Source organism: Acomys russatus, chromosome 31 (genome assembly GCF_903995435.1).
Source record: "Acomys russatus chromosome 31, mAcoRus1.1, whole genome shotgun sequence".
NCBI classification, from domain to species: Eukaryota; Metazoa; Chordata; class Mammalia; order Rodentia; family Muridae; genus Acomys; species Acomys russatus.
In genome coordinates this window covers 1,935,226-1,962,348 of record NC_067167.1, presented here as the reverse complement: position 1 = coordinate 1,962,348, position 27,123 = coordinate 1,935,226, and the positions used below count along the sequence as shown (strand labels likewise).

General features: G+C 57.8%; 2 protein-coding genes across 7 annotated transcripts; one reads left to right on the top strand and one right to left on the bottom strand.

Moving 5' to 3' along the window:
• Positions 1–7,311: 7,311 nt before the first annotated feature.
• On the bottom strand, positions 7,312–20,099 carry Sppl2b (signal peptide peptidase like 2B). 5 transcript variants are annotated; one of them, XM_051172954.1, is made up of 15 exons: positions 20,001–20,099; positions 14,583–14,702; positions 13,615–13,797; positions 13,202–13,291; positions 12,981–13,120; positions 12,753–12,895; positions 12,454–12,550; positions 11,904–12,020; positions 10,857–10,938; positions 10,640–10,714; positions 10,509–10,571; positions 10,321–10,420; positions 9,989–10,066; positions 9,293–9,453; positions 7,312–8,617 (listed from the first exon to the last, which is right to left on the bottom strand). In XM_051172954.1, exons 1-15 carry the CDS (start codon positions 20,046–20,048, stop codon positions 8,378–8,380), a joined length of 1,737 nt encoding a protein of 578 aa, XP_051028911.1. In that variant the 5' UTR covers positions 20,049–20,099; the 3' UTR covers positions 7,312–8,377. The 5 variants fall into 5 exon arrangements, with proteins under 5 accessions (XP_051028911.1, XP_051028912.1, XP_051028913.1 ...); XM_051172955.1 differs by having other exon boundaries at positions 7,313–8,617; positions 12,753–12,892; XM_051172956.1 differs by having other exon boundaries at positions 8,486–8,617; positions 9,238–9,453.
• A 70-nt stretch (positions 20,100–20,169) lies between these two features.
• On the top strand, positions 20,170–22,856 carry Lsm7 (LSM7 homolog, U6 small nuclear RNA and mRNA degradation associated). Of its 2 annotated transcripts, none has more exons than XM_051172892.1 (4): positions 20,170–20,220; positions 20,749–20,842; positions 21,750–21,821; positions 22,547–22,856. In XM_051172892.1, exons 1-4 carry the CDS (start codon positions 20,215–20,217, stop codon positions 22,687–22,689), a joined length of 315 nt encoding a protein of 104 aa, XP_051028849.1. In that variant the 5' UTR covers positions 20,170–20,214; the 3' UTR covers positions 22,690–22,856. The 2 variants fall into 2 exon arrangements, with proteins under 2 accessions (XP_051028849.1, XP_051028850.1); XM_051172893.1 differs by having other exon boundaries at positions 20,193–20,220; positions 20,752–20,842.
• Positions 22,857–27,123: the final 4,267 nt, after the last annotated feature.

The following is a 27,123-nucleotide window of genomic DNA, read 5'->3' as shown; positions in this document are numbered from 1 at the left end:
CAGGGCAGCGAGCCGGCGAGGCCACCCACCTGAGGTGACCCTGGACCGCACGATCTCAGAGAGGCCCTGACAGACACATGGCAGCATGTGGCTGCTCTGGCCAAGTCCAGCTGGGGCCTCCCGGAGGGCACGGAAACGGCATCCCAGAGGCCAGGAGGCCTGGCACAGAGGGAAGAGAGCCGGTTTGCCAGCCTCTCCCCGTGTGGGCCCTTGAATGGATGGCATTTTTGTAGGGGGCTGGGACACTGTGGCCTCTGAAGCTGTCCTCACTGGCTTCGCCCAAGTCCCCAGTCTGTGAATATGTCACCTCACGTGGGGACCTCTGCTCACGGTCCTGTGCTGACAACTCTGAGGTGGGAGGCAGCCTTCTCATCACTGGAGGCCCACTTAGAATTGAGGCCCTCAGAGCATGGTAGCTGCACTGCCGGCTTCAGAGAGGGAGGAAGGGGCCAAAAGCCAAGGGATGCAAGGCCTCTACCTACTGAGATGGGGGAGTTTGGGAACTCCCCAGCTCTGAGAGGGGCAGCCCTGCCTCAACTAGGGCTGTAGAGGACAAGGGAGCTTTTTTATTGTCTTATTTAACTTTCTTTTATTTTATCTGACAGACCCTAGGTCTGTAGCCTAGAGCAGCCTGGAATTTGTGATTCTCGTGTCTCAGTCTCCAGACTTTTGTGATCACATGTGGATGCTACCACACTTGGCTTAAAGTGGTTTTTGTCGATGTTGAGATTTCTCTGTGTAGCCTTGGCTGTTCTAGAACTCATTCTGTAGACCAGGCTGGCCTCCAACTCAGAGATGCCCCTGCCTCTGCCTCCCTGAGTGCTGAGATTAAATGCATGCCCCACCACCACCAGGCTGAAGGATCCTAAAAACTAAAATCTTAAAAACTAAAGTAATGGTGGAACACAGGAGAGACAGCGCAGCAGTTAAGAGCGATGGCTGCTCTTGCAAAGGACCCTTTTTCCGTGTTTAGCGCCTGAATTGGGCAGTTCACAGGTCTCCGAGGTTCAATACCCCTCTGGCCTCCTCAGTGCCTGCCCTGTGCAAGGACCCTCCCACCCCACAAGTACGCACATGACTTAAGATAAAAACTTTTAAAACAGGTCCGGGCGTGGTGGCGCACCCCTTTAATCCCAGCACTCGGGAGGCAGAGGCAGGCGGATCGCTGTGAGTTCGAGGCCAGCCTGGTCTACAAAGTGAGTTGAGAACAGCCAGGGCTACACAGAGAAACCCTGTCTCCCAAAACCAAAACCAAACAAAAAAAAACCTGTCTGCTGTATCCCAGCATCTTCTGGGAAGCAGAAGGGGCTCCGGAGAGTGAGCAAGAGGACCCTGAGCTTGAGGCCAGCCACGGCTGTATAAAACCCTGGGGCTCAGCCAGGTGTGGTGGCGCACGCCTTTAATCCCAGCACTCGGAGGCAGAGGTAGGCGGATCGCTGTAAGTTCGAGGCCAGCCTGGTCTACAAAGCGAGTCCAGGACAGCAAAGGCTACACAGAGAGACCCTGTCTTGAAAAACCAAACCCCAAACAAAATACAACAACAAAAAACAAAAACCCTGGGGCTCCATGGGTGCTGTGCTTGCCTAGCACGCACAGAGCCCTGGGTTCCGTTCCTAGAGCCACATAAGCCATGAGGCTGCACACGCCTGTCTTCCCGGCACTCGGGAGGCAGAGGCAGAGGTCAAAGGAATGTGAGATCATCCACAGCTAGGTACAGCGAGGCCTGCCTGGCCTCCGGTCTGAGACCCTTTCTCAAAAAGGAAGAAAAACAAGACCCGAGGCTTGTTTAGGGTAATCCCAGTTAGTGGCGTGAGATGACCCTGGGTTGTCAGCGCCAGCTACCTAGGGTCACCTAAATCATCCCAGCCTGACCCTCCAAGTCGGGGGCTGTGGACCGAGCGGTGACTGTGAACTCAGCAGGGTGACTTCTGTCTCCAGCCTCCTGGGCACAGCAGGCAGGGGAGGTCTCAGGCCAGCTTGTCCTCCATGCCACCCTAACTCTTGGCAGAGTCCGTTCTGCACTGGGTAGAGCAAGCGAGAGACAAGGCGCCTGAGAGAGATGAAGGCAGCAGCATGACTCAGTAAGATGGCAGACACTGCCAGGAAGGAGGGGCGCAGGACAATCACTTCAGCACTCCTGTACCCTAAGGCTGCTGTCCAGGGTCATTGCAGCAGCAGCGGGGAGGGGGTGGGGTGGGAGTGGCTGTGGGCGGGCTCTTTGAGCACACTTCTAGCCTTGTCTTACTTTGAGACAGAGTCTCATTCTAGCTTTGAACTCCCAATTCCTGTCACCTTCTGCTCCTTGAATAGCTGGGGTGACCAGGCTAGGCTGCCAGCACTCTTACCCTGTCCTGTCCTTTCTCCTCAGCTCGCCCCCTCCTCCCCCACCCCATCCTGGCCCCAATCATGAAGTAAATCACTCAGCAAGCATAATAGAAACTCAATAACCTGGCTCTTTTTCTATCTCTCTTTTTGTCTCTGGCGGGGTGTTTTTTTTTTTTTTTCCCCCTTAGCTTTGCAAGGGGAGAGATGTTTGGGAGAAAAACCATTGATGCGACCTGTGCAGTTCTGTCAGGACGATAATGTGCCCGGAAGAAAGAGAAGCCGCTGATGATGTGGGAGACACAGGCAGCTGAGAATCAGGGCGGGGGGGGGGGGGCGTCAAAGCTGGAGGCTCAGAAATGGAGAGCCGACACCCACGGCTCAGGGAAGGTATTCACAAGGGGTCTGGCTGAACCAGGGGACTGGCTGTCAAGGCGTGAGTGGAGCGAGATTGCTCTGCATCCCCGTGCTATTGCCTTCCCTGTCTCTGTAGCTCTGTCTCTACGTCTGTCTGTGTTGGTCTGTCCTTGTCTGTCTGTCTCCTTGGGTCTGTCTGTCCCCTTCTCTCTCCACACTAACAATCATAAGATCCTCACCTGCCCTCAGAGTCACAGTGAGGGAACACACCCAGCCAGAGTCAATTTGCTCTGGAGCCTGAGAGCCACAGGTGGGCCAGGCATGCGTGGAACCCTGCAGCCCTGCACACTCCCGGGCATTGGAAAACCCCACACAATCCCCTCCTTGGGCCAACACCAAGCCGGTGTGTCCTCTGTGGGTCACCACACTGGGACATATGCCCCTGTGTCCTGTGCTCAGCTCAGTGGGGACACTATGGGAGACCAGGACGAGGCAGGCCGCATACACTGCCTCTCACAGGCCTTGGCACAGTCACACATCACCAATGGTGGCAGGACACAAAGCCACCAAAGGCCCACACGGTTGTGCCCAGCTATCCGTATGCCCTCAGATGTAGTCTCTGTGGACACGTGAGAAACACAACACACAGCCACACGTCAAAACAACTGTCCGGATCTCACGTGACCATGGGTGCAGCCACAAAGCCGCCACACACAGGAACACACCGAGCCACTGTTAGTCTCAGGTGCATAGTCACAGCCAGTCTGGGCCACATGACATGGCGGGGGTATGGGGGAGAGGCAGGCTCCAGCCTTGGGTAGTGGTGTGTGTGGCACTTGGAGACCAGCAAGGAGGTAGCCAGCACTCTGCCCTGGTCTGGGGACAGAGCTGCTGGCCTGAGTCCCCTCAGCCACCCTTCCTTGGAATCTAGCAGGGCTGGGCCAGACCTGCCCTGATGGTGTCCAGGAGCCTCAGAGTAACCTGTTGAATGGGGGAAGGAGGTGAGAGGGACCAACCATCAGGAACCCTTGAGGGCAAGCTTTGTCAGGCCTCGCCCATAGGTGCCACGAGTGAGTTCTGATCAGATCCAATGTAACCTGCGACCCCAGGCAGCCATTGTACACACAGTCCCATCACTCATCAAAAACACCCATGAGAGCCCCTCCTGGGGCGCATAGGACCCCCCTTCATAGCACACTATGTGACCACAACCTTCTTGAGTCGTCCAACCCCCATCCCCCACTGTCCTCCTTTTCTCTTGAAAGAGGATCTCACTGTCACCCTGGCTGGCCTCAAACTCAAAGAGATCCGCCCGCCTCTGCCTCCTGAGGGCTGGGATTAAAGGCTTTCGCCACCACATCCGGTCCTTCACTGAGCAGAAGGGCACCGCCCTGCACCCACTGAGCTAGCCAGTAATTCTCTGTTCTAACTAGAAAGAGCCTGAAAAGCCGGGGTAGGGATGGGGAAGGTTTGGGTGGGTGGAGTCCCCGATCCTCTCCCGAGTCATCTAGGCACCCCTTACCTTACCTAGCTCCATTTGTTCAGCCCTGGCCCACTCTGCCCAGCCCCCAAGCCTGCACTTCCAGGGGAGTCTTCACAGGATACCCCAGCTTTTCCAGCCTTCACTCAATCTGATCCCCTGGGGGAGGGGGGCACTCTCACATCCCAGAGCTTTGCAAACCGCATACTCCATCTTCCCAAGGGAACTCTGAGGCCCGAGGGGATCCCGGCTCACCGAGTTCCAGCCTTGCAACCGAGCAGAGCCGCGCGAGCAGAGACAGCGGAGACAGCGGGACATCTGCAAGCCGGAGCTGAGAGGGACCTGGGGTGGGCGTGGCTTCCCACGGGTGGGCGTGGCTTCCCGCAGGTGGGCGTTTCCTGGGCAGGTGCCACCCTCTCAAACGGCCTGGTCCTGAGGTCAGGGCGGAAGGTGAGGGTGGGGGTGAGGATGGGGGAAGGGGCCGCGCTGTCCACACTGTGCAGGAATGGGACCGGGGATCAAGTCGGGGCCTGACCAAAAGGGTGGATTCCTGACCTGCGGTGTGGGCTTCAGGGTTCAGCGGCCTCTGAGGTCCCTGGGCAAGGGCGCAACATACAGCATTGGGCTGTATATTCTTTCTCTGTCTCTCTGTCTGTCTGTCTCTGTCTCTCTGTCTCTGTCTCTGTCTCTCTTTCTGTCTCTGTCTCTGTCTCTCTCTCCCTCCCTCCCTCCCTCCCCCTGGAAGGGTATATCATCACACAGCCCCAGTGGTCTTCAGACTCACTTTGTAGCCAAGGATGACTTTGAACTCCTGACCTTCCTTGCCAAGTGCTGGACAGAGCGCCTACAAGCCAGGTGAGCTCTCTGCCACCCGAGCACCCTGAACTATGTTTCTTTGTTGGTGTAGCCCTGGCTGTCCTGGAACTTGCCATGTAGACCAGGCTGGCCCAGAAATCAGATTCTCTTGCCTCCCAAATGCTGGGATTAAAGGCGTGTGCACAATACCCACTTAATTATTTATTTACCTGGTTTTAGTGGTTTTTTTTTTTTTTTCTTTTTTGTTGTTGTTTTTGTTTTTTCGAGACAGGGTTTCTCTGGCAGCCCTGGCCTTCCTGGGCGCACACTCTGTAGACCAGGCTGGCCTCAAACTCAGAGATCTGCCTGCCTATGCCTCCCAAGTTCTGGGCTTCCCAACACGGGTGCTGGGGACAGAACTCAGGACCTCTGCCTGAGCAGCAAACACCCTCACCCCTGAGCTGCGTCTCTACCCATCTATCTCTGGCCTGTTTGCTCTGGGATACCCTCCCGGGCTGAGTTACAGGACGGCAGCCATGTCTAGCCAGTATTTACATGGGTGCTCGGGAGCTGACCTCTGACCTCTGATTTGCATAGTGTGGGTGCTTTGACCGCTGAGCAGCTCCACAGCCTGGGAAGCATCTTTTGACCTTGTCTTGAGATTTCTTTGAGGAGAATGGGTGTGGGCCATAGGGAGCCATGTGCATGCCTGAAACAGGGGCATTCCTGAAGCCTCACCTGAGTGCGGTGTCACCTGGCCTCCTCCTCCCTTGCCCCCCAGCCCGGTCCCCTGGCTCTACTGTGTCCCTTGTCCAGCTGATGGGTGCTGCGTGCACCCGGCTGGGCTCATGATGGCCTCGTGGCTCAGTAGCTGAGACAGGGCAGGTGTAACTCTTTAGAGTCCTGGGTTTAGGCTGGGCTCCAAACCCCTCCCTTCCTAAGGATGCTTCCGGTCTGCAGAGAGGTGCCATCACTTCACAGGGACACAGCATGCCACCTTGCAGCTCTGCTCCTCACTCTAGAAGCAAATGCGCAGGACTGCTGCTGCTGCTTTCTTCTTCTTCTTCCTCTTCTCTTTTTAGTTTTGAGACAGGGTTTCTCTGTGTAGCCCTGGCTGTCCTGGACTCACTTTGTAGACCAGGCTGGCCTCGAACTCACAGCGATCCGTCTGCCTCTGCCTCCCGAGTGCTGGGATTAAAGGCGTGCGCCACCACCTCCTGGCTGCCCTGGACTTGGCCAGTGGGAAACAAGTTCCCCAATTCCTGCTAACCTCAGGCTGCCAACACCCACACCTCCCTAGCTGGGCACCAGCTTTCCAGACGCTCCCTGTGGGTCCCTTAAGCGACTCCAGTGATCTCCTCGTCCAAGCAGCCTGTGTTCCAGAGTAGATGTAGGTCTCATTCTGTCCCATCAGGCCAAGCCACCTGGGACAGAGGTGGTTTTTGGACTCATCCATGACACACATACAACCAGAGGAGTGTCTGAGCCTTCACTCGGAGAGGGTGAGCAGGGGTGATGGCTGCCCTGATGCACGCTTCGGCAGGTGCGTGGGTGGGTGGATGGCTCCACCGTGAAACAGGACCACAGAGCCTCGGGCAGGACAGGGAGGGGCGCTGTGAAGTTAGCAATCTTGTGGAAACACTCCTGTCAATAAATACCAAACGAGCACAGTGCAGTGTCTGTGCGCAATGGAATATTACTCAGTCATGGGTGGAATATAAGAACATATGGCACTCCCGTCTTGTAACCCAAAGGTTGAAAGCAACGTCTCAAACAGTTACAGGGACGTCCTTAGCTGCACAGGTCACAGCAGCTGATTGGCAGGAGCAGCTGTGTCCAGAGATGGTGGGTGGGTGTACTCAGGTCTAAATTGATTTTTCTTTCTTTTGGTTTTACAAGACAGGGTTTCTTTGTGTAGCCCTGGCTGTACTGGACTCACTTTGTAGACCAGGCTGGCCTGGAACTCTGATTTGCCTGCCTCTGCCTCCTGAGTGCTGGGACTAAAGGCGTGCGCCACCACTGCCCTGGTTTTGTGTTTTGGTTTGTTTCTTTTGTTGAAGGTAGGACCTCACCACAAAGCCCTGTCCTGGCCGTCACCATGGAGAAGCACCTGCTTGTGTGTGGGTCCTGCAGTGTAGGCCAGGCTGGCCATGAATGTGGAGACACACCTGCCTGTGTGCGCCACCACCCTGTCAGCTCAGCAGGGGTTTGGGGACCACACACATCTCTGGTCCCTTCATGCAAAGGAAAGCAGGGCATCATGGAGACAAGTGGTGAGGAGCACGGGATCCAAGGCTCAGGCTCCACCCACCCCAGCCACGCCCTTGAGCACAGGCCACACCCTGGCTTCCACCACTCTGGAAAGACAGGAGGCCAAGGTGAGTATGAAAAGCTGTTTAATCCCTGACAACCTAAGCCAGGGCCCTCAGGCGGCACAGCCCAGAGCTCCTCCGACCAGCTCAGAGACGGAAGAACTGCATGGACACTCAGTACAAAATGGCTTGTTAAGTCTGAGTGGCAGAGCAGGTGGCTGGGCCACAGTGCTCCTGTGCCTGTCCATTCTGGTCAGACAGGGTGCCTAGGGAACGTCCTCCCTCCCACTCACCCCCGAGCTCTAGGAGCACCCCCAGCTATCGCCACCTGCCACCCTGCGGCAGACACCTCTTTCCATGCAAGTGTGGGTGGACATGGGTCCCAGGTTCCATCACAGCGTGTGGGGACCGTGGCCGCTGCCTCGGTGACATGCAGCATTTGTGGTGGGCTCCCTGCAGGCAGATCTGTCGTGGAGTCCAGAGCCTGGTTGGTGAGGTAGAGGTCAGCTGCCCGGTCCAGAAGCCACCGTCAGGGAAGAGAGCTGCGGCCATGGCGCAGAAGGCTTCCACATCCGAGCTGAGGGCAGTCTGCTGGGCCGTGGACCCATCCACGCCCGGCCAGCATTCTCAACTCCATCTTGATGTGGAACCTCCTGAAGAGGTATGAACCCTGGCGTCGGCCCGGGCCTTTGGGCAGGGTGCCCACATTTAGGCCCCTCATGGCCGCTCCCAACACAGAAACCTGTTTGGCTGGCGGGGATGTTGCTCTGGCCCCAGAGAGCCCTGTCCTGTGGGGGGAGGTGTGGCCAGCTGGGTGCATCCTCAGAGCGGGCTAGCATCGGCAAAGCACCAAAGGCAGCGGCCTTGCATGGAGTGGGCAGCAGATGAAGCTCTTGGCCTGGTGCGAAGCAGAGCTGGGTGCTGGGGTGCAGCTGTGGGAGGGAGGACGGGCGCGAGGCCTCAGAGGGCTGAGCACCATGTTAGAAAGGGCACAGCGCAGGTCTGTTCACCCTGGTGGGTGGCAGCTGTCCCTGTCCCCTGCAGGTCCCAGGTGGCCAGCATCTGTGTGGCATGGAAGGCTGCGAGGGCCCAGCTCTCGCGCCTCCTCTTCCTAGGCCGAAGTCCCTGGCTGCACCACAGGGCTGGGCTGGACTTGGCCCACATTTGTGGGGTTGGGGGTACTGGCCCCTGGGCTGTCAGGGTCTGCATCCTCAGGCAGGGCTGCCTCCTCGGTGGGCAGCGGGCTCTTGGCTAGCTCTTCACTTGGAGGCTGCTGGGAGAGGGCGTCATCTGCGTTCCTTGGAGGTGCGGGACCCTTGGTGGGGGCCCATGGAGACTGAGGTCCGTCCTTCTGCAGAGAGGAGGGGGCTGTGAGGCTGAGACAAGTGGGTGGCAGACCCCAGTGGGGCAGAGCCAAGCACAAGTGCAGGATACTTGGAGCAGGAGACGTGCACAACCACCCAGAGCCAGAAAACACCCAGCTCCCACCACCCAGCTCCAGTGCCATCCAGCGCACCGGCTCCAGGTGCCCAGGCCTCCCGAGGCCCAGGGCAGCTAGTCCTGGGAGCAGCTGTGTGGGCCCCTGGGCCCCTCTATACACTGAACCCACTCACTCTGACAGTCAAACCCACCTATGGCAAACAGTAACCCTGAAGCCAGCCCTGGGCAGACCTCCGCCTACTCCAGCAGCCGCCCATTAGAGCAAGAAGCCCTAGCTCACGAGGCCCATGGGGAGCCACGTGGCATCCACTGCCTAGGGGGGCAACTCCCCATCCCCTCACAGCCCTGCACTGTACCCTCCATGCTCTCTGGCTGGCACAGGACCTAGGGTTTTTTGCGTCAGGAATGCTCACAGCCTTGGGTCACGTCAGAGAGTCCCCCACAGAAAAGCACACAGCGTAAAGCACCATCACCCAGAAGCAAGGAACCCGTGTCAGGGGCCAGCGGGAGCACAGGGAGGTTGGACTCAACTTGACCTGGCGGCCTTAGGGGGCTATCGCCGCAGTCATAGCAAACTGGTATTCACCACAAAGCCGGTGCCCGTCCAAAAGGCACCCATCTCGCGGCGCCACAGTGCCACGGTGCAGCTGGTCATCAGTGTGCAGGGGACCAGGTAGAGCAGCGCAGGCTGGCCACTCTGCATGAAGACAAGCGCCACGAAGGTCACCAGGAGGCCCAGGCCGTAGGCTGCATGGACAGAGTGGGTGTCAGGTGCCTGGTCAGGGCACTGCTGTGGGCAACAGCGGGGAACAAGGCTAGGGACTGGGGACAGCACGGGCCAAAAGCTGGGCACCCAGAACCACACTCGCTGAGGCAGGCAGAGTGTAAACGGCAGGCCAGTTGGGCCACAGGCGGCCAAGAGAGAAAAGGAGTCGCAGTTGTGCAGGTCAGGGAGGACAGCCGGCGGCCTTGGGAGCCCGTGTGGGAAGGGCACCACCACTCCCTGCAACCTGTGCCACACACACCAGGCACCCGACTAGGTGACATTTAAAACCAGCCTGGGGGGCTAGAGAGATGGCTCAGAGGTTAAGAGCACTGGCTGCTCTTCCAAAAGTCCTGAGTTCAATTCTAGCAACCACATGGTGGCTTACAACCATCTATCCTGAGATTTGGTGCCCTCTTCTGGTCTGTAGACAGACTACTGTATAAATAATTAAATAAATCTTTAAAACCAGCCTGGGACAGGTGGGCAGAGAAGGGCGGGACAGCAGCCGCCACCTACCGATGGTGCAGGCCACAAAGTAGATCCTGGGGGACTGTACCTGGACATCAAACCTGTGGCAGTAGGCCACCAGCAGCCCTGCGGGGAGGAGGGTGCACCATCACCGAGACCATTCTTGGCCACGGGAGACCATGGTGTGACAGGGTGGCGGCACCAGGCCCACACCTCAACAATACCGCAGTGACCCACAGGGGTGAATGAGGAACTGGAGGGGTCCTGCCACGTGTATGTGGACAGTGAGGAGGGGCCCCCAGACCCTTCCTGAACTTCCCGCATGGGCTCCATGTCCCACAGCCCACCTGCTGGCCCCGCCCCACACGCTCAGCCCAGACCTGGCACCAAGATGTCTCCAAAGCCCAGGAGGGAGAAGGGCCGGTCACACAGGGACAGGGACGAGGTGTTCAGCCTGGGCACCTTTAGCACCATGGGCAGCTGTGGGGAGAGCAGAGCTCAGCTGGAGCTCACACGCACCACCTCTGCTGGGGCCGAAGCCCAGGGATCCTGTGGCGGGGTGGCGTACCTTCTCCTGGGTGGATGAGTTTGTGGGCCCGGTGGCCACCTCCACCATGATGCTGTTGCCACTCTGCATGAGACAGGCCTGTCAGCCAGGGTGGGGGAGGGGGCGGGCAGCTGGGAGGGCAAGGTGGCTACCTTGGTCAGGAAGGGCGTGATGAAGACGAAGAAGACGTCGTAGATGAAGAGCACCAGCAGCAGCAGCGTACAGGCCTGCAAAAGCCAGCGCCTGAGCGGCCACCCAGGCCGCCGCCCATGGCCAGCACTGCACCCGGGACCTGTGCTTAGGACCAGAGGCCCAACCAAAACTGCGCCTGTGATCACACCCCACACCCGGCCCGCTGGCAGCCCTCACCTTGAAGGTGGGCAGGCGGATGGTCTTCAGCATGTACAGGCAGAAGGCGATGCCCAGGGCGTCCTGCAGGACCCAGGCCCACCTGGGAAGAGAACGCTCAGTAACTTGGCGCTTGGCGCCTCATCCTGCACCCGCACAGCCACCACAGACCCGCCCACACGAGGCCTCAGACCCCAGAAGCAACAGCATAGCCATGGCCAGGTGGCAGGGCCGCCCAGCAACAAGGCCCCAGGTTGGCTTCAAAGACACATGGCGTGGGGCTCCATGACGGCGTGTAAGCCAGAGTGACAGCTCCTGTCCCATCTGAACCTCCCCAGAATGCACAACCACGGCGCTTAGGAGTTGCGGCTGCCCAGGGCAGAGCCTGGCCGCTGTGAAAGCATGGCTCTCCTGCTTCTGACCGCTGTTGTGGCCACCATGTAGGACATGTGGGGACAGTAGAGACCAACTGCGTCTCGGGAGGGGCTTGGCCGCCCCCGTTCCCTCTCCTGGTAGCGTCTGTTTAAGCGCCAAGTAGCAGGGAAGCCAGAAGTGCTTGGCTGCCTGGGGAGAGGGCTGAGTTGTGCCAGACAGTGTCAGCGACAACCAGGAGCCAGGTGGGGACAGGCAGGCTGTCCTCTGGGCCACGGCGCCAGGCCTCTGCCTTGAGGCGGGGTGTGTATGCATAAAAACCCCGTGGGAATTCAGTGCAGGAGAAAATGGAGTCTCCATCACCATGGGGGCGGGCGTGGCAAGTGGCACCCGGGCATCAGGTGCTGCCTGAGCCCACGCCAAGACAGTGGTGACAAACAGTGGCTGTAGGCCAGCATGTCCCCTTGCCCTGCCCAGGAGCTGGCGAAGGGCGGACAGGACCCTTATCTAGATCCTATCAAGGCGTGGGCTCCAGGCCAGGCCTGATGAAATGGGACACGGGCAGGCAGCAGCCGCGGTGTACAGCCCTCCAGATAGGCAGCACCAGGCCAGGCTGGGCAGTGGGGGCACCCGAGGACAGCAGCGAGAGGTTGACAGGGTGGCCCTCAGAGGGGCCTGGGACGTGGCAGCACTTACTGGTCCTCATTGCGGAAGATACCCCACACTACGGTGACAGTGACACAGAAGAGTGCCAGCAGCAGCATGCGGGCCTGTGGGCGCTTGTGGAAGTACGGCAGGTTGTTGTCGGGGACCCTGGAGGGGACCACTCGTCAGCATCCCTCCTTCCCAGGCCACGTGCACCTCCCCTCACACCACCCTGAGCACGGCCTCCTGGCTTCTGCCTGCCGTCCCCGCCTACACCTGACTATGTGGCCAGGTCCCTCTGGTTCCAGGGACCCTACAGGCCTCCATTCCGTCCCTGCTGCTCTCAGGGCCCGGGGCTCCCTTGCCCAGCACACCCCAGGTGGCTCTGAGCAGCCTGCGATGTTGACATGTCTTCTGAGCCTACTGTCCTTGGCTGTCCCCTCCCTCTGGTACCCTGAGCCAGGCCCAGGCGCCTGGAGCCCCAGAGCCCGTCCACCTGCGACCAGCACTTAGTGTGCACCTGCTGCCTCTCTGGATGTGCCAGTAGGGTAGGAGACTGCACGAGTCGGTGGGAGGGGGCCTGGTCAGGCCCGGGGCTCACCTGCACGTGCAGAAGGGCAGCCTGCGCACACAGGGCGCCAGACAGCTGTAGAGACCCGTAGAGGAGGCCAGGCAGAAGATGCCGATGATCACGTAGACTGTGGGGTCAGGTAAGCAGGGCACCAGGTACACCGAGGGGCAGGAAGGGCAAGAAATCAAGAGGGAAGCTATGGCCTCTAGGCTCTTGGGCGTGGCTCTGCTCAGAGAGGGACGGACCCTGGAGTGGGCGGGGCTGTGGCGGGTGGGCGGGGCTGTGGCAGGTGGGCGGGGCTGTGGCAGGTGGGCGGGGCTGTGGCATACCCAGTCTGTCGTAGAAGTAGTAGAGCAGCACAAGCATGAAGCAGCACATGACAACAAACACGCAGATCATGACCGGCGTCACGTCCACCGCCTCATCTTCCTGCTTCTCCGGCCCATCATCTCGCTTATGCTTCATGTACCTTCTTGGAAAATACCGCGGTCACCCAGGGCCACCGCTCTGCCTGCCTCTCAGCCCTCCCAGCGTGCCGGGGGTCCACCCTCACTCACTTCTTCACATCGCGGATGCCAGCCCAGTAGCCCCCGAGGGCGACGGTGCCCACAGCCATGAGGAAGATGATGACCATGTTGTAGTCCATCACCGGCTCGCTTGGCGCGTACAGCGACACCATCACTGCATGGCCAAAGCGCTGTCCCCAAAGGAGAGTGGATCAGAAGGTGGGGGGCCACTGTGCCCCAGCCGCCCGCCCCACGGCCTGCAGGCTGCCTACCCTGAAGATGTCTTGCAGGTCCCTGTGGCTAAGCAGGGCCACGGGGATGCTGATCTCCTCATACTGTGTCTTGTTGCCTCCTGGAGGGACCTGCGGTGACAGGAGCTGTGGGCTCATCCCAGCCCTCGGGGACAGCACCAATCCTTCCAGGCACCCTGAGTCCCCAGCTCTGCACACCGTGCTTCATGAGGGCAGTGTGGCCTGGACCTGGGATCCAGGTTGGCAGTGCCAGGCACCAAGCCCTGGGGTTCCTCTGCACTGCCTCCACAGGGGTCACTGGTCAAATCACAATTCCTGTGGCTGCGGCGTCCTCAGGGACCCTTCGTGTCCCATGGTCCTTTTAGCATGCAGAAGCCAGGGCTCCCCAATGCTTCCCTACCACCCCAAAGGTTACAGAGAGCCGGGCGCCCTACCAGCTTCTCAATGCTGACTATCACCAGCCCACGGGCTCCATTGCCCTGGGCCAGCCGCACTTTCTCGTAGAAGGTACAGTTGCCCCGGGCCACCAGCACGACTTGGTTGGTGAAGTCCTCTGCAGGAAGGTCCAGGGGGGAACAGAGCTGCGTTGAGCTTAAGTCTCGGAGCTTCAGGAGAGCCTGCAGACGGGGATGGGGTCATGGTCATCAAGTCCCACAGACCGAGAGGGGGCAGCACACACTAGCTGTCCCTGTCAGCAGCTACACCAAGGCAGGCAGGCCTGTTGTCCCCAGCTGGTGTAGGGTCAGAGGGCTGCTCTGAGGATCCTGTGAGGGACACACACGTTCACACAGCATGCAAACCCAGGAACAGGTGCACTAGGGCTCACAGAGACCTCACCCCCACACACACTGCATGTCCTCCAAGTGCCTAACAGGTGTCCAGGCCTCAGTACTGGTCACAGTGGTGTGAGCATCATTCAAGGCTGAAAAGGCATGCTGCCCCACTGTGAAACCGTGAGCCTGGAGGCTGGGCCAGCCATATACAGCCCACGTATGTACACAAGCACGTGCGCGCGCGCACACAGAGAACACAGAAGACCATGCATACACCACTAAGTGTAAATGGAAGGGGTGGGTGGGGTCCTCTCAGAGGAGCAAGATGCACAGCCAGCCACTAGCTGGGGGCTAGGGTGACATGTAGAAGGCATGGAAGACCCAGGATGCCATCCTGCCTTAGACTGTCACTCCTGAGGTACCCTCTGTCCTGGTCCATCGCTGTAGACTAATGGTGACAAGCCTCCTCCCCACTGCCCTCAGTCACCTTCTCCTCCTGAGCATGAAGACTAAGGTGCAGAGGGATGGAGGGGCTACCCACGGACCCCCAGGTGAGTGGCAGGAATCAGACTCCAAGAACAGGTGTCACCAGTAGGACACAGGAGTGTGTGGCCCAGTGTGATGCTCACCACTTTGTTGAGGTCTTGTGGCAGGTGGGCCCATTGCGGGTTGTAGAGGATGCAGTAGTCCCTGCCGCGGGTGCCACCTGTCTGGGACACCGCGCGCAGCACGCCGAACTCACAGGCCACCTGCAAAAGCAAGGCGGTGGCAAGGACACCAGACAAGAGCACCTTCCTGAGCAAGGTAATGGTGGCACAGGCCTGTCGTCCCAGCACTCGGGAAGCTGAGGATGGATTGGCATGAGTTTGAGGCCAGCCTGGGCTACAAAGACCTTGTCTCAAAAGAGGGGGAGCACCTCACTTCTGTTCCTTGCATTCTCTTCCTGGGGCAGCAAGTCACTGAATGGCTCTGAGGGGCCTCCAAAGCAGGGAGCTGCAGGAACATGGCTGCTTCCTAGAGTCAGCTAGGTGGGACCAGCACTTCTGAGGTGTCTGGCCTGCAGCCTATCAGGCCCACCTTGGCCTCTCCCTGGTGACTTGCTACTTACTGGGGCTGCACAGGGCCCGAGGGAAGCCAGTCAGCTCTCTGGACTAGAGCAGAGAGGGACCCTAGGACTGAGGCAATGCTGCTCGCACGCCTCAGAAGCCCGGCTACGGCCCTGAGCTGGGGATACTCCCAAAGCCACATGTGGAGCTACACGTGTGCCACACTTGAGCCGCAACCCATGAGGGTCACAAAGCAGGCCACAGTTAGGCCAGGCACACAGCTGAGGCTCAGCTTCTGTCCAGAAGGAGGCTACTGCCCTGGCCCTGTAGGCCTCTGGTCAGGCAGGAGCTGGGGGAGGGGAGGCAGCAATGGAGGTGCTGGCTGGCTGTTACAGCTGGGAGGGTATAGTTAGAGCAGCGCTGGTGAGCATTGCCTGGGCTGCAAAGACTCAAACCCACAGCAAGAAAAGAAGCAGACGGTGGAGCACCTGGGAAAGGAGACTGATGACAACCTCAGATCCACCCTTAGGGGCTAGACACTGAGCCCAGAATTGGTTACACCTGTAACAATCACGCTACTATTGCTCCAGCAGGCACTTCCCCCATAGCCTGCTGTCATGTGGCACACAGGGTCCCCCAGCAGCCTGCAGTGACTTCCCCGGCTACGGCAGCTGTACATGGTGTAGGCTGCCAGCTTAGTCCTGATTTTTCTGTCTTCTGTAGCTACTTTGTGGTGTCTTTAGCATTGGGGACCTGCTGTGGTATGACACTTTATGACGTTTCTACAAATGTGTGGGATAGCATTACGTAATGAAACTACACGTTTAAAAAGCATTTTGTGTGTCAGTCTGTGTGTGCTTGCGTGCACATGCTACAACACACATGATGCTATAACACATGGAGGTCAGAGGACTTTTCTTTTTTGAGACAGGGTAGTTCTGGTTGTCCTAGAACTTGTTCTGTAGACCAGGCTGGCCCCCAACTCACAGCAACCTGGCTGCCTCCGCCTCTGCTGGGATTTGAAGGCGTGCCCCACCACACCCGGCTCTGGGAACCTTTCTGTGGAGGCAGGAAGGACCTATTGGCCCTGGGCAGCTAAGAGGAAAGGACATCAGAAAGGGCACGCTGGCCAGGGCCACGCTCAGCACGGTGGCCACTTCCCTCAGCAGGGAAAGGCTGGGTGCGGAGGCATGGATGGGGAACGCCTCCTGTAGTTCTCTGTTCCCAGTCAAGTCCCGTCAGCTCTCTGGTCTCTTCACTCTGAGCCCTGCTGCTGTGGCTGAGGAGCTGGGCAGGGCTGCCTTGCATGGCTCTGCCCACTCAGGCTCTGTGGGGGAACTCCCTATGTAGACCAGGATAGCCTATAACTCACCAGCCTCTGCCTTGAGTGCCAGCACTGAAGGCATGCACCACCAAGTCTAACCCAAGGCTCAGGGCACGTCACAGAGGAGGAAGGCCTGGGAGGGGCTGGGGGTGTCTAAGGCTCGGGACTCTTCCATAGCATCCCTAGGTTCACAGGCCTGTTGCAGAAGCTGAGGCCACACAGGTAGCCCTTGCTGGGGCAAGCGTCCCAGCGCCCACCAGCCTGTTGGAAGCCCCGGGGACGCGCCCTCAGGACACCAGCCTGTTGGAAGCCCCGGGGACGCGCCGTCAGGACACCAGCTTCTCAGCGATAGCCACTCCCATAAGGACATCCCAGAAGTTCTCTGCTTCCCTAAAGCTCCACCTGGGTGGAGGCGTTTCTGTCATGTGGGTGACGGCCTATCTGAGGCAAGCAGATTTTGTTTACACTTTCCCAGAAGTCACTCAACACCTGGGCTCTTGGAGCTCACTCCTCCTGGCTCAGGGAGAGACTGGGTGTCGCCTGAAGACCTGCTGTAGAAACAGGCAGGGAGCATGGTGGCACTGGCTGAGGCTGGCAGGGTCCCCACCAGAATGCCTGGGTTTCTCACACAGATCTGGCTTTCCAGCTTTTGGGGGTGCAGCCCTAACTCAGATAAGGGGCCCCCAACTCAATATGAAACACCCTAAGAGGCTCTGGGTCACCTCACAGTGGCAGCATGGAGAAGGCCCCCTGACACAGCTGGGGACCTTGTTTTCAAGCCCCTGACACCAACTTTCCCCACAAGGACGGTATCCCTATCTGCCTCTCCAGGCTGCTGGGTGTGTCCCAGGAAGACGCGCTGAAGGGAGAGAGAGGACAAGGGCAGCAGAGACCACAGGGCTCAGAGCACTGGCTCACTCCGGCCTCCTTCCTACCTCCCCCCCACCAAGAGCAGCAGAGCCAATCCCAGCGGGCACCCCTCAATGTGGCCCTTGAGCCATGTGTCCCTCCCTGGAAGTTCCTTTCACAAGGGATTTAGGGGTCACATGGGAGCCAGAGTCCACATCCCAAACTCCTCCTGCCATCTGTGTTTATAAAGTTTTATTGGTACACAAATAAGTCTACTCCTGTGGTAGGCCCACAATCCGGCTCCCTCCACCCTTGGCCCCCAGCAGTAAGGTAGCTGTGACAGGGCCTGGAGAGCAGGGAGCATTCCCATCACCCCTGCCAGAGGACAGGCGGCCCTGCTGTGGCTCGGGATGGGCTCTCTGTGAAAAGTGGCTTTTGTGTGAAACGGAAATTGAGAGAACTGCCTCTTCACAGTGGCCATTTACCAGCACAAAGGCGCATTCACGGCCACCCACCCCGCAGTGCGCATGGCAGCCTGGACTCCAGCACCACAGCTGGAGGCCACAGTGACACTCTGAACAGGTCAGGCTCTCCCAAGAACCAGCCTCTAAGGCGCCACGTCTGGCCACACCTGACAGAGAATGCTCACTCAGACACATCTGAGCATCAGGCTCCAATACCACCTAAAAGGGGTAGGGAGCCAAGAGAACAGAATATGGCCGCCTGGGAAGGAAGGTGGGGGCACCTCAGGAACACACGAGGCCTGCACAGTGCCCCTTAGACCCACTGTACACATCTCTCCTGCTAACAGGGAGGGGGAGGGACGACTCAGAGTCAGTCCCACAACTGGGCAACTGGACCAGGCTGTGACCCAGGCAAGAACGGCACCCCGTCCGCCGCCCACCAGATGTGGGAAAGGGAGGTACAGGTTCTTGCATGCAGGATAAGATTCAGGTGACACCCATAATCTGCCCAGTAAGGTCCCCAGGCATCCAGCTTCCCTGTCCAGCCAGGCCCAGGCCCTCCTGTGCTCGCTGCCTCTAGCCCTGCCAGAGAACAGCTTCTCCAGACGCAAGCGCTCTGTGCTGAGGGGCAGGACCGTATGTGCAAACTCCAGTCAGCTCATCCTCAGGGAAAATGCCATCTCTCACACCCTGGGCTAGCACCTGCTGCCCACAGCACCCAGCCTCTCCCATCCCTCCTATTCATCCTTCAGAGCCTCCCAGTGTCACTGTCCCTGAAAAGCCCTCCATCAGACCAAGAAAAAGAGACCCACAAAAAAGGGGCAGGGCGGCCTCAGGACAGGTCCAGCTGAGACAAGATGACCAAAAAAAAAAAAAAAAAAAAAAAAGAGAGAGAGAGACAGACAGACAGACAGACAAGGAAACAAGAGAATAGCCTCAGTGGACATCACCTGCCCAAAGAGGCCAGCTTCCAGAGACAGGCCAGTGGCCTGGTAAATATGGAGCCCCTGGACAGCTGACGGGATGCGGCAAACCCTGACACACTTTCAAACGCTCATGGCCAGCCAAGAGTGAGATGAAGGCAACCAAAGGGAGAAGTGGGCCACGTGCTGCAGAGGCCAGGGACCACACATGTGGGGAATGCCTTCACGCTCGGCCAGTCAGGGAGGCGCATACCAGGCATGCCCGCACTGGGGAGGGAGGCTGGGGCAGAGCTGCAAGCTCACTGCCAGCCTGAGCTATAAAGGGAGACCCTGTCACAAAAGTCTGTAATCCCAAAAAAGAAGAGAGGAAGTGCTTTTAAAGCGATCCAGGCCTTTGTCCCACGGATAGAGTACCAAAAAAGAGGAATATATATAGTGTGTATATATATATATATATATATATATATATATATATATATAGAGAGAGAGAGAGAGAGAGAGAGAGAGAGAGAGAGAATATACACACACACACACACATATATATACTCTCTATAGATATATATAGTAACATGCACTTGTTACAGTACACACAGACTCCTTCCCACCGTCCCCAGTAGAACCCAACAACTGCACGGGGGGTGCCCGAGGCTGCAGCACTCCCAGATCTACTGGAACTGGAGGCTGGGGCCACCAAAACAAAAATCAAACAAACAAAAAGGAATCTAATAACTCGGCCAGGTGTCATGACTCAAGCCTGCCCACCCCAGCACCTGAGATAAAAGAGGCAGGTGGTTTGAGTTCCAGGCTAGCCAAAGCCCCATAGGGTGTTCAGGGACAGCCTGGGCAACATGGCAAGTCAGAGAGACCAGCCAGGACTGCAGAGCAAGCTGGAGGCAAGCCTGAGCTGCGGAGCAAGTTGGAGGCCATCCTGGACTGCAGAGTGAGTTTGAGGCCAGCGTGGGTTACAAAGTGAGTTCAAGGCTAGCCTGGGATACACACTGAGTTCAAGGCCAGCACGCGACCTGTCTCAGAAAACAAAGCATGCCAACAGTCAGCCTCCTGCCTGGGCACCAAGTCGGAGTCTTACAGGGGGGCGCATCCCGCGCACACCCCGAGGCCCCCACAGCCGCAGCTTGTCCCCGCGTTTTGCACCGACCCTGAGGTGGGGACCTCATCCAGCCCAAGGTCACGGAGCAGAAGCCGGGGCTGCAAGCACCTCGGGGGCCGCGCTGGACGCCTCCGGGGGAGGAGCGCGGGGACTCGCCCCATTCTGCAGAAGGGGAAAGTGAGGCTAGCAGGGGGCTGCGGCGGCGGTTGGGGCCCCGGGGAGCAGGGCGGGCTAAACCCGGCCGGAAGTCTGCGGTGGCGACAGCGAGTGGACCGCAAGGTCACGGCTACAGTCACGAGTGGCGCGGCCGAGCCGGCCCGCCGTGGCGCTCACCTGGGCCGCGAGCAGCAGCAGGGCTACGGCTAGCCGCGCCGCCGCCATGTCCGCCGGTCCCACCGCAGCTCTAGGCGGAAGGTTTCCCGGCAACGCCTTCGGGGGAGACCCCGCGACGCGCATGCGCCGAGCCTGCGCGTGCGCGGACGGCCCTCCCCCTCCTCGTTAGAAAGGGGCGGGACGGCGCCTGCGCAGAGCGGCGCGCGGCGGCAAGATGGCGGTGAGCATTGGCTGGGTATCGGGGAGAGCGGGGCTTCGGGCACGAGGGACGGTGGGAGCGAGAACCCGAGAGCACAGAAGGACCAAAAAGAGGGTGGCGGACGCCCGAAGACAGATAGGGAGACAGGGACGCGGAGGGGTGGGAGTCACGTGGGACCGGGCGACAAGAGATGTTAAAGGGGGGATATGGGGTTGCAGTCGCGGAACGTGGGGGTGCAGACCAGGCGACATGGGATGCTGACTGGGGGACATGAGGGTGCAAACGGGGCACATGGCGTTACAGATTGATATGGGGATGTGGGACATGGGGGTGCACACAGAAGATGTTGCAGACGAGGGATGATCGGAGTCAGACAGAAATGCTGGCTCGGCATGGAATTCAGTTAGGATGGGAGATGAAGATGAACCTGCCGACAGGGTTATGGGGGCTTTGGTGTTGTGGAAAGAAGTCCCTGGGTGCCAAGCCTAGGCATTAAGGATGTGAGAAAGCAGGGCCCCTCTCATCAGCCCCCTCACCCCCACCCTCCAGCAGGACAAAGAGAAAAAGAAGAAAGAAAGCATCTTGGACCTGTCTAAGTACATTGATAAGACCATCCGAGTGAAGTTCCAGGGTGGCCGGGAAGGTGAGTCCCTAACACAGAGCTTGGCCGGGGTCACAGCAAGCAAGGGAAGCCACACAGTGCAGGTATTCCAACAAGGGCTAAGCTTGGGCCATCCTGTACCGTTAAGAGGTGTTCCCCAAGTGTGGGTGGGGAAACCGAGTCTCAGGGCAAGGGTGCCAGGTGGGGTTAGCACCCAGACCAGTATGGATGTATCCCGAAGGAAGAGACCAGAAAGCCATGAGGAGGTAAAGTAAGCAACTAGAATGAAGGAGTGTCCTAAAGTCCCTGGATGTAGCAGGAACCCAGAAGGCTTCCCAGTAGTAGAAAGATTGAAATTTCCAGGCCATTGTAAGCTATGTAGCAAGACTCTGCCTGCCAAAGCTGGCCAGGGGTGGGGCTGTAGTTCAGTGAGTTGAGCGCTGGTTTAGCATGCGTGAGGCCCTGGCTTCCATCCCAACACCGTGTACACCAGGCATGGCTGTACAAGCCAGCCATCTCGCCACTGGGGAAATAAAGGCAGGAGGCCTGTGCAAATGAGACCCTCTCAAAAAGACAAAGCAAAAAATAAAGATAGCCAGGCACCGTGGCGCACGCCTTTAGTCCCAGCATTTGGGAGGCAGAGGCAGGTGAGTTTCTGTGAGTTTGAGGCCAGACTAGTTGTTTTGTATTATATGGAAACTATGCGGAATTTGGTTTGGGTGACCATAAAGTTTTATTGACAAGTGGCCCACCATGAATTATAGCCCCCATCCACACTGGAAAGAAGAGGGTTGGAGTCAGTCACTGGACCACCACACCAGGACACACCTCCCTATGAGTTCTCGGCGGTGTGGCAGCTGTCCCTGACCTGTCCTTGTAGGGGGGGGGGCGCGGAGGATTAGGGGATTGCTGACCTCGTTCTCCATCTCCTCCCCCCATGTTCCTCAAGCCAGTGGCATCCTGAAAGGCTTTGACCCACTGCTCAACCTGGTGCTGGACGGGACCATTGAGTACATGCGAGGTGAGCTGGCCGAGCTTGTCACAGGAATGCTGCTGGGGCCTGTTCCTGCTCCACAGCTGTGGGGTTAGGTCCCAGCTGCTGATGACGTAGGATGCAGGCTGGGGTGCAGGTTACTTCCTGATAGCTCCAGCGTCTGATCACCAGAAGGAAGGGCGGCAAGGCCCCAAACATGAGACTTCCAGCTTAATTCTCCTCAGCTGCTGGCTTTTCTCTCAGGCCTCGGGAGGGCAGGAATGGTGGCAGCTGTCCTTTGCCTGGGATGTCTGCCTGTGTCAGCGGCTTCAGGACCCATGAGATCGCAGCAGGCCCACCCCATAATACCCTGAAGAGTTCCTTAGCCATCAGGCTATACCCTCCCCAGTACCTGTGACAGTTGCTTTCTAATTGCTTACCGGCTCCACCTGCTGTCTACTCTGTCCAGGGCCTTTGCTGCCCCCACAGATACCCTTTGGTGTTAATGGGGTGAGCATCAGCCCCTTAGGGGTCTTGTAGCATACAGGAGACCGGTGGCTCTTGCCTCAACCACCTTCGTGGTGCAGTAGTATAGCCCCTGCTGGCCTGACAGGTGTTCCTGTCCACAGTCAGCTCTGAGGGCCAGAGTGTCTGTGTCTGTCAGTCCCTAAGAGAGAGCTGAAATAAAAATTCTTAGGCCCCTCTGAGGTCCTGGCTGTGGCCTGCTGGGTGGGAGGACACACCCTCAGTTCCTCTTGCCTGTCAATCCCCAGACCCCGACGACCAGTACAAGCTGACGGAGGACACGCGGCAGCTGGGGCTTGTGGTGTGCCGAGGCACCTCCGTGGTGCTCATCTGCCCGCAGGACGGCATGGAGGCCATCCCCAACCCCTTCGTGCAGCAGCAGGATACTTAGCGGCCAGCCGGCGGAGGGGCTGGGACCAGGGGCCTCCCTCCCGCAGTGAACTTCCGTTTGGTGTTTTGGTCTTTTTGGTTTTGTTTTGTTCTGTTCTGTTTGTTTTTTTAATAAAATTGCCCGCTTGAGCATCCAGCTCTCCTCCCCCACCCCTTCTGCTTTGTCACTTTGGTGTCCTGAGCAGCCAGGGCCTAGGCAGAGGCCTGGGCAGGGCAGAGCGCAGCACAGCAGGAGAAGGAATCAGCTTGGCACCTAAGGTCCTGCTGCCTGGCTGGCCTCACCTCACAATGGACTGTGCCAAAAAGATGACACCTGGATCTGGCCAGGACCTGGCTCCTCCCCCTTCCCTCCTCCTCCCACCCCACCCTTCCTCCCACCCCACCCCCACAGCCCTCAGCCCTCCCCAGAGAGCCAGGAGGACCTGACAAGTGTTTGCAGCAGTGGCTGGCTGGGAGCCTGGATCCCTGAGGTCCCTCAGGCCGACATGGCACCTACCACTAGGAAGCATCTTGGGCGACAGACCAACGCCAGCCGTGAGGCAGCTGAGTTGGGGACTTAGTCCTCACAGTCCCTCTGCTCCATCTGGCCTCACCCTGCAGCCTTTGCCTCATGGAGCGTAATTACAAAAGGTGGGTTGGACCCCACGGCCACAGCCCCCAGGGAACGTCAGCCCACTCTTTTAAGTGTGGGAAGGCCAGGCAGGGTCCCTACTCAAGAAGAGTGTAAGACTTGCAGCCAGCCTTCAGTGCTGCCACCCTCCCCTCAGCTCCCCCAAAGTCAGCAAAGCTTGTTCCTGGCCCTCTTCAGAACTGCGAGTGCGCCTCACCTCCAGGTGGCAGAGCAGGGGAGACAAAGGCCCTGTCTCCCAGCCCTCCTTCCTCCTCTGAATGCTGTGTAACTTAGAAAGAGTGCCCGCCCTTGCTGAACTCCAGTCTTGAGGGAACACAGAGGCCCTGCCCTACCATAGTAGGAAGAGCCATGTCGGAGGCTGTGGAGAGTCAGAGCTCAGAAACTGGCATGGTTTCACTCCACTTCACCTGGGAGTGATGGACCAGTTCCTAAAAGAGCTGCCCTTCATGGGGGTGATCTGCACAAAGTGGGGTGTCCCCTGCTAGCTTCCAGCTACTTTGTTCGTCTTATAGTATATGGCATGATGTGTGTTTGCACTGTCATATGCAACAGTATGGTGGACATTGTGCTGGGAACTCAGTCTCGCTGGCAAAGGAGCACAGAGTGTCCCTGTCCCCTGTAGGAGGGCCCAGAAGCCACAGCCATGTGGGAAGGCCAGCATAGAACATGTTACCTTGGAGACGGAGAAAATTGCAGACCCTATCAACTCTGGTCCAGTGAATGTCTTGAGGCCAGGCCTGTCTGTTAGCCCTGTGCTTGGGACGCCGAGGCAGGAAGGTGGCAAGTTCAGGACAACCTGGGCTGCAGAGCAGGAGCCTCCTCAGCAGTACAGCAAAAGCAGGAGGGCTTGGCGGGTCAAAGTGCTTACCCTCAAGCCTGCTGACCTCAGTTTGGTGCCCAGAACATACAGAGGTAAAAAAGCAAGTCCCACACATGCCATTGGCACTTGTACCCATAGATAAAAACAGTGAGACTGAGCCGGGTGTGGTGGCGCACGCCTTTAATCCCAGCACTCAGGAGGCAGAGGCAGGCGGATCACTGTGAGTTCGAGGCCAGCCTGGTCTACAAAGCGAGTCCAGGATGGCCAGGGCTACACAGAGAAACCCTGTCTCAAAAAAACAAAAAAAAAAAAAGAAAGAGAACAGTGAGACTGTCCACACACGTGAGGTGATTAAAGAGCTGCAGGCTGCTGTCTGTGATACAACAGCACAGCCCAGGGACAGCTGCGGGCTGATGTACACAGCATGTACAGACAAGTCCCAACTTGGGGATTTTTTTTCTCTAGAAAAAAATTAGCCAGGCATGGTGGGGTGTAGGCTCAATTTTCTTTCTTATCAATTATATTTTATTATGAACTTATTAAATGAGCCTACCTCCCTCACAGCCCGACTAACCCAAACAATTGGAAAAGAATATTAAAGAACTCTATAATAAAACCTTAAGGATATCAATTCCAAGGCCCTTCAGCAGCACACGCCTTTAATCCCAGCACTCGGGAGGCAGAGGCAGGCAGATCGCTGTGAGTTCGAGGCCAGCCTGCTCTACAAAGTGAGTTCCAGGATAACCAGGGCTACACAGAAACCCTGTCTCAGGGGGAAAAAAATTAGAAAAATAATTTTCTCTAATTTTTGTGATTTTTTTTTTCACATGTATGGATGTTTTGCCTGTGTGTACTTCTGTGCACTGTATGCCTGGTGGTCACAGAGGCCAGCAGAGAACAGAGTCCCCATGGAGCGGGAGTTACAGACATTTGTAAGCCACCATGTGGATGCTGGGACCCAACACTGGACCTTTGGAACAGCAGCTGAGCATCTCTCCAGCTCCTAAATTTTATAAACGTTTTTAATATTTTGTGGCACATGTGGATGTCAGAGAGCAGCTGTGGGAGCCAGATTCCTACGTCCATGTAGGGAGATAGAAGACATTCTTCGTCCGGTGTGGTGGCAAGCAACATTGCCCACTGAACCATCTTGCTGCCTCTAATTTTTATTTTATTTATTTTATCTTATTTGACTTTTTTTGCTTTTTTTTTTTTTTTTTTTTTGAGATGGTTTCTCTGTGTAGCTTTGGCTCTCCTGGACTCACTCTGTAGACCAGGCTGGCCTTGAACTCACAGAGATCCGCCTGCCTCTGCCTCCTGAGTGCTAGGATTAAAGACACCCCCCCAGGCCCGGCCTCTAATTTTTATTTGAAACTTGAGATTTCGCAGTTGTGTGACTATCAGTTTTGTAGACAACAGTGTCCTATCGCAAAGTCAAACGGTTGGACATGTCTCAAGAGTCTCTTGCCACCTTGGGACGTGAGAAAGTGTTCGAAGGCCTTGGCGAGCCGGAGCCAGCTCTGAATGTTTTAAATTTTTTAAAAGGAGAAATTTAATATTTAATGTTTTTCCTTAATATTACATTGAAATTTTAAATTTTTACCAGTTGGGAGGGAGACACGATGGGGATTTAGAAAGGTGAAGAGGCAGAGGGGACAGAGCAGCAGGGAGGATCCAGGCCACCAACTTCGAGGCCACACAGGATCCAGGCTTCTGCCCCCCACCCCCACCCTGCTGCTTGCCCTGCCAACCTGCTGCCCCCAGACCCCGCCCTTCCAGCTCCCCAGCCTCCGCCATTGCGGGCGCAGGGGCTGCAGCAAGGGCCTCTGGCCATCAGCCCAGGGACCCGGCCTGCTGCACCTGCCGCTCTCCACAGCCTTCCACCTCCAGGTCTTTGCTGAGAGGCTGCGGGTCTTGTGCAGGGAGGCCCCATTCTGGGAGACCTTGCCCCAAGACCCTGCAGCTGGGAAACAGCAGACAGGTCACAGCTTGACTGCAGCTGTCCGGACAACCCCTGAGACGCCAGGTCACAGCAGCTTCCGGAAGCTTCGGAAAGTGGGACAGATCCTCCAGGCTCCGATGGTCAGCACCACTTACCTTATCTGGCTCGCCCTCCCTCCCTCCCTCCCTCCAAACCTCTGCATTAGTCTGCTTTCTGCAACAGGACCATGAGGGTGTGGCCCAGAGACAGTAAGAAACTTCGACCTAGCGTCACACAGCTCCCTCTCTAACTATGGGGACATGGGGATACAGCCCAGGCAACATGGGGTGCTGATGAGGGACACGGGGATGCAGGTGCCACAAAGCGGGGGGGGGGGGGGCGGGGGGGCCGTGGGCATAGGGGGTGGGGTTCCAAATCCAAAGAGGCTATTGCTGTAGCTTAGAGATAGACTGCTTGCCTACACCGGTCGTTCCCCACTGGGGACATGCTTGGAGGCAGGAGGATTAGAAGTTCAAATTCACCCTGTCTCAAAAAACCAAAAATAAATAAATAAATAGAAGTTCAAGTTCATCCTCAGCTATAAGGGGATGGGGATTGGTGGGCAAGCAGGTGGGGACAGAGTGTAGCCAGGACCACAGAAAAGGGACACCTCCTCTCTCACAGGGAGGCCTCGCCCCAGCCCCCTGGTGCTGTTCCGGAAGAACCCCAACAGCTCCGTGTAGACCTTCTGCCACCTGACCCCCTGCATCAGGGACAGTGTTGCCGCTCTCTGCTCGGGGAATTGAACAGATCAGGCAGGCCTGACCCAGCCTAACCACGAGAAGTGGATTCCCACAGGAAGGATCCAGGGGCTGTTGGTTGGTGGGGAACACCCCAGGCGCAGGATGGATGGAGTTAGGGCGTCCCAGGAAACCTCTTTGCAACTCTTCCACAGCCACGGTGCCTGTTACCTCCTCGCCCCCTCCCACCCCCGTGGGCTCTCCAGCTTTCCCTACGGGGGAGGGGGGCAGGGCCAGGTCTCTCACACAATATAAGTCTATAG

Bases quoted from the DNA above. Each gene is read 5' to 3' on its own strand.
- Sppl2b (XM_051172954.1), bottom strand. From the start codon at position 20,048: ATGGCGGCGGCGCGGCTAGCCGTAGCCCTGCTGCTGCTCGCGGCCCAG. The intron at 13,798-14,582 runs GTGAGCATCACA...CCCCGTCTGCAG, and splicing joins CACAAGACCTCAACAAAGTG to GCTCTCCTGAAGCTCCGAGA. The intron at 10,715-10,856 runs GTGAGGGCTGCC...TGGCTTTTGCAG, and splicing joins TCCGCCTGCCCACCTTCAAG to GCCTGTACGCTGCTGCTGCT.
- Lsm7 (XM_051172892.1), top strand. The intron at 20,843-21,749 runs GTGAGTCCCTAA...ATGTTCCTCAAG, and splicing joins GTTCCAGGGTGGCCGGGAAG to CCAGTGGCATCCTGAAAGGC. The intron at 21,822-22,546 runs GTGAGCTGGCCG...GTCAATCCCCAG, and splicing joins GACCATTGAGTACATGCGAG to ACCCCGACGACCAGTACAAG.